General features: G+C 39.7%; 1 protein-coding gene across 32 annotated transcripts in view; it reads right to left on the bottom strand.

The window, feature by feature from the left end:
* NRXN1 (neurexin 1) overlaps positions 1–5,057 on the bottom strand; it is a 1,140,616-nt gene that overhangs the window by 678,515 nt on the left and 457,044 nt on the right. For 16 of the 32 annotated variants that reach the window (XR_002126503.1, XM_019665155.1, XM_019665157.1 and 13 more), the window contains 3 exons: positions 4,302–4,603; positions 2,130–2,174; positions 898–1,059 (listed from right to left, as the gene is read on the bottom strand). Coding sequence is in view for 31 of the 32 variants with exons in the window: in XM_019665155.1 (XP_019520700.1) it covers positions 898–1,059; positions 2,130–2,174; positions 4,302–4,603 (509 nt within the window). In the remaining variant the exon portion in view is untranslated. The remainder of the gene's footprint in view (positions 1–897; positions 1,060–2,129; positions 2,175–4,301; positions 4,604–5,057) is intronic. The other 16 variants (XM_019665165.1, XM_019665171.1, XM_019665173.1 and 13 more) reach the window with 2 other exon arrangements.

The following is a 5,057-nucleotide window of genomic DNA, read 5'->3' as shown; positions in this document are numbered from 1 at the left end:
ACACTGTTTACAAACACCACCTATAGCTAATCATTAATAAATTCAAAGTCATTAAACTTTACATTTTGGAAGTCTACGCCATAACGCTGCAGCTCTACAACGCAGGATATACCTCTGGCTCTAGCATAGGTGTACCATACGATGTACCATAAGAAAGAGGGCTGGGCCTAAATGAAAAAAAGGTAGCTCTTATGGGAAAATATTCATAGCAGTTAAATTCAAGGACTTTGTGATCTTTCTGTCCTCTTACCCTAAGAAGTTCCAATTCTATTAAAAGTTACAACCACTAATGGCAGCTGAGAATGAGGCTGAAACTACTGATATCTTGTTGACTGACAGTTTTGCTCAGGTAAATATTAAGTAAGCTCATCCGTCAGAAATGAAACAGCTTTACTTCCTTCCAAACATATTTAAAATATTGGAACACAATTGTTTCATTATAGAGACTCGTTTTTTTGTTTGTTTGGTTTTTTTTTAATAGTCTCTTTTGTAGCCTAAATTTTTTCTTCTTTTTTCCAGTAATGTTCAATAAAGTCACCACTGCACAATACACAAAACACCTAAGGCATTTAAGTAGAAATGAGCAAGGCATTTAGCTTAACCCTAGAGTCATATTTCTTTGTGTTTGACTTTATTTTATTGCTAACACACAAGTACCCATGCAAATCTTAATTGAGAATTACTTACAGACTACTAAAGAGGAGGAACTTAATTTCTTCATCATGTTCTATGAGCTGCCCCCTCCCCCGATTCCTATTTAAACAACAGTAGAATACTGAATTTAAGGTTGTATCATTTGCTCCACAAATAGCAGGTCTTCAGCAAAGGTTCTTTCAGTCCAGCTCTGAAATGATGAGATCATTAATTAGGCATAATTATAGTGACAATGATATTTACCTCTTTGAGACAGCCCATAAAGTTGTTACTGACTGGTGACCCTGGAAGGTCTGCTGTGCTGGGACTGCCTCCAACATAGAAAAAGTCATCAGACCCCAGCATGGTGTAATCTTCTTGCGTGTAGCCCGTTGTGGTAAGAATCCCATCCACTGATATTGTCACCTAGATAACAAAGCACAGGGAAAGGACACGCTATACTCAGACCTACATACTGTAATCCTGGGATATGCCTGTTTTGTGTTTTGTTTTGTTTTATTATTTTTTTTCATTTTGCTTTTTGCTTTTTTTTTGTTTTTGTTTTGTTTTGTTTTTTTCTTTTTTTTTTGTTTTTTTTTCTGTTTGTTTGGTTTTTACTTTTAGACCTATGGCGGAACCCATTTTCATGTCTGTTTGAGGTTTATTCTTAGATTCTAGTCAACTACCCTAAGCGATCTAAACTAGTTAGCGAGTTAACTGATTATCGAACTAAGTGTCAGCATCATCCCTACTGCAACTCAAAAGTTATTTAGCAGACACAAAAATGGTGTTAGTAAAATGCTTCCTAGGTTAGTTTGGCTGGTGTACGTATTAGTAAAGTTCCATCGTCTGTTATTAACTAATCACAACAAGCACCTTGATAACATAAAAAGGCACAAGCTATTTCTAGCAACGTCACTATTCGCACTATTGAGCAGCAGTTGTTCAACATGCAAGTGCCTAGGTTCATGCCAAAGGGGAGGAAAGGCAAAACAACCAGTGGAAGCAGCACACGCGGATGTGCACATGCAGGAGGTACAGTACAGATCAGAAAGGAAAGGAAAGGAAACAGGGAGAACCAAAGGAAAAAAAACAAAAACAAAACAACTGCTCTGTGATGACGGGAAGATGAGTGGGTGTGGCACCTCCAGCATTCCCAAATCAAGTGAGCATGCCATGCATCATGAATGGTTAGAGACTGGCTGAGCCTGCGGTCACTCAGGCCAGCCACCATTTTGTCTTATCCCCGTGTTAACCACAGCTGGATGCAAAAACGTTCGAAACGTTAACGATGCCCCTACAGGTGAGTTGGAAAACGGAAGTTGACAGGAACAGGTAAAAAATAAGAAGGTCAACAACAGATGAAAAGAAGGAGGTCAAAGTAAGCAGAAGAGTACCAACCGCAGTTCCTCTTTTGTTAATGATGTCTACAGTTAAAAGAAAGAAAGAAAACACACGGCAAACCCAAAATAAGAAACAATTAGAATGATATCTACCGAACAATGTAGTTTGTTTACCATAGCGTGTCCAATGCCTGAGTGCTTTGTGGAGAAGGGGGGAGAAAGGAAATTAAAAACTGTGAACAGAATAACGATCGTTACTTAAAAAATATGATGGTCTCTACCATGTTAGTACATTTTTTGATTCAGGTAACGGTTAGTAGAATGAAACATTCCATGAATGACATGTTAGTTATTAAGCATGTTAGTAACATAGAAAAAGGGCAAAAAAATTTTACAAGAAAAAAGCAGACTAACAAATAGGCCTCCCACAGAGGTAATATTTTTTTTCCTGACAGTATTGTTCAAAACTTGCTACTAGACAGAAACGGACATAAGGCAACATTCCCTTTGTCTCCCTGAGCGCATCTGACAGACATTTAAAAAGGCTGAAAGGGATTCAAAGGCCTAAAGCTCATCAGCTGACCACTGCCGCCCTAGGCCCAGAGTGACCCCTCCCCCACCCTGACCCGCCCCAGCCCCAGCAAATCCGTAGGAATCGGTTGGCATTGCCCTACTACTCAATTTTACAGCATACAAGGACTCCTCCTCAACTCCAAAACTTCCTTCGGTCATATTGATGGACTTTAGGATCACAGTTTACTGCAATGAAACAAAGCAAAGATCCTGACACATAAAATGAGTAGAATGGATTTGTTTTTAATCTGTCCTGCCACACATGCACCCCGGCTGTATAACTACAGTTTTCCTTGGAACTATAAATTCACAGTTTGGTTTACCACCTGAGCAAAGGCAAATCTAGAAAGTGGGCTCCTTAAGCCCTACCCTTCCTTCTGTGCTTCTCTCAAATGAGCCTCCGGTCTCTTGGTGAGTATCTGAGAGAAGAAATGAAAAAGGAAAACCAAAGAGACACACTTATCGGAAATCCGTGTTCTACAGCTACAATGATGGTGGGCGACCGTCTCCCAGGGCAGGTGGGGAGCATGCAGGCCCCTCCCATGCCACTAAGGCCTCTGAAAAGTCTTTGGTGGAGGGTGGGGGTGTCTCGAGAATCCTTCAGTTTTACTTGTCTGCTTTAGCTTGACTATATCTGCACTCCTAAAATTCCTTTTTGCTTCTCTGCCTTGGAGAGTTTAAGCTTTTCGGAAGTGGGAAAGAAAAGATTAGACAGTTAACAGCTCAGACAGAGAGGGCTGTTTTAGTAAAGGAAAACCAGAGACAATCCAGTCATTCTGCAACTGTTCAGAAAAACAACAAATATGTTAAGGATATTAGTTTGAGATCAGCATGTACTGCAGAAAAATTAGTCACTTTTTCAACATTTCACAAAATGATACATTGTCATATCATTAAATTCCAAATAGTAACCAAAACTCATAACGTTCAATAAATAAGGACAAATCTATTCACTTTCATCTGTGTGTGTGTGTATATATATATATATACTGTAATAATATATCTCAGTTAAAAACATACAGTATATGTGGACCTGTGGACCCATGCATTTACTGAAGAATTGATATTTTCCTAGTATATAGACATTTGTAAGAATTAAAAAAAATACACTTAAATGGGCACCTAGAAAAGCTGGCCTCTCAAGAGTCATTGGGGGTTTAGCTTCAAGTGTCTGTGCTAAAAATAAAAATATACTCATAAACAGACCCTTCAGGAGATATGTAAACTCCCAAAGTAATTTTTCCCCTCAGGAACTTTTCTTGTCCCCATTTCAGAGGTGGGGGTGAGGAGGGAGTAGGGAATTGATACAATCCCTGGTCACAAACACACCGTTTTTTTTTTTTTGTTTTTGGGGTTTTTTTACTACAAAAAAGGAACTGTGATTTAATGACCCCAATGCGCATGCTTCCAAATGATCACCATGGGAATTATAATTGAAAATCAAACAAAGAAAAAAATCCAAAACACAACAAAATCACACACATCACAGGAAGGGCAGGTCGCAGAGATATCCTCTCAGCCCTCTGGGAAACTGTCATATGTCGCTGTATCAAAATACCATTTGGGCCCCCAGAACTTTCTAGATATGCCCCTGCTCAAGTATGGCAGGAAGATTCATCCCAAAAGAAGAAAAAGCTAATTTGTAAGCAACTCTGAGGAGCCCTAGATCATGTTGTTGGGGTTTTCAAGGGCCACACACACAGCTGTAGCAAGAAACACAGCCAGTTACTCTCTTATCCACTGCGCTGTTACCTGACGCAGATTCCTGGTGACTTTCACATCATGCCAGGCATTATCATTAAACTTTCCATTCACGGGCTCCACTAGTGCTTCAAAGGCCCCTGATCCCAAATTAATGACCAGAGAGACAGCTCCATTTTTCAGGGCCAGATTGACATAATCAGCCGATTTCCCGGTGTGAAGCATCAGTCCATTCCTCTGAAGGGTTTTAAAGGACAGAGTTATTTCATCGCTGCTGCTCTGAATGGGGTTTTGAGACAAGTCGTAGCAGAAGTATTCAGATCCCTTGAAAGTGGCAATATACTCTTCTTTTCCTAGAGGAAAGCAGACACATACGTGCATAAGTAAAGCAATATACTGTGTAAATCAGTGAATCTCAATAGAAACAAGACTTAATCAGCCCCCAAATGAACTCTTTGTCTAACGTTTATGATGAGAGCCCTGTCACAGAGTCAAACAGTACTGTTAGGGGGCAGTACGTATTTAACAAACCTCCTCAGCTACTGGGCCCATCAACTGCAGTAGCTAAAGCTGACGTTCTTGAAAATTCAATTAATTTTTAAGTATCACTGCAAGAGCTCTGATCAGAGAAAGTAGCTCCGTGATATCTCCAGGGCACAAATCAGGTACCATAAATGCATATTGGATGGTTCTACTCTGTTGGCAACAATGGATTCCAATGTGTTTGCAAAATTCTCTCTTCCCAACAGAGGCATTCTTTTAATGGTTAGTGAGACATTTATATTTAAAGATCTTCTCAGTGAAAAG

This window comes from Hipposideros armiger, unplaced genomic scaffold, assembly GCF_001890085.2.
Source record: "Hipposideros armiger isolate ML-2016 unplaced genomic scaffold, ASM189008v1 scaffold_435, whole genome shotgun sequence".
Lineage (NCBI taxonomy): Eukaryota > Metazoa > Chordata > Mammalia > Chiroptera > Hipposideridae > Hipposideros > Hipposideros armiger.
The sequence above is the reverse complement of the archived record's forward strand: the minus strand, read 5'-3'. Positions and strand labels throughout refer to the sequence as shown.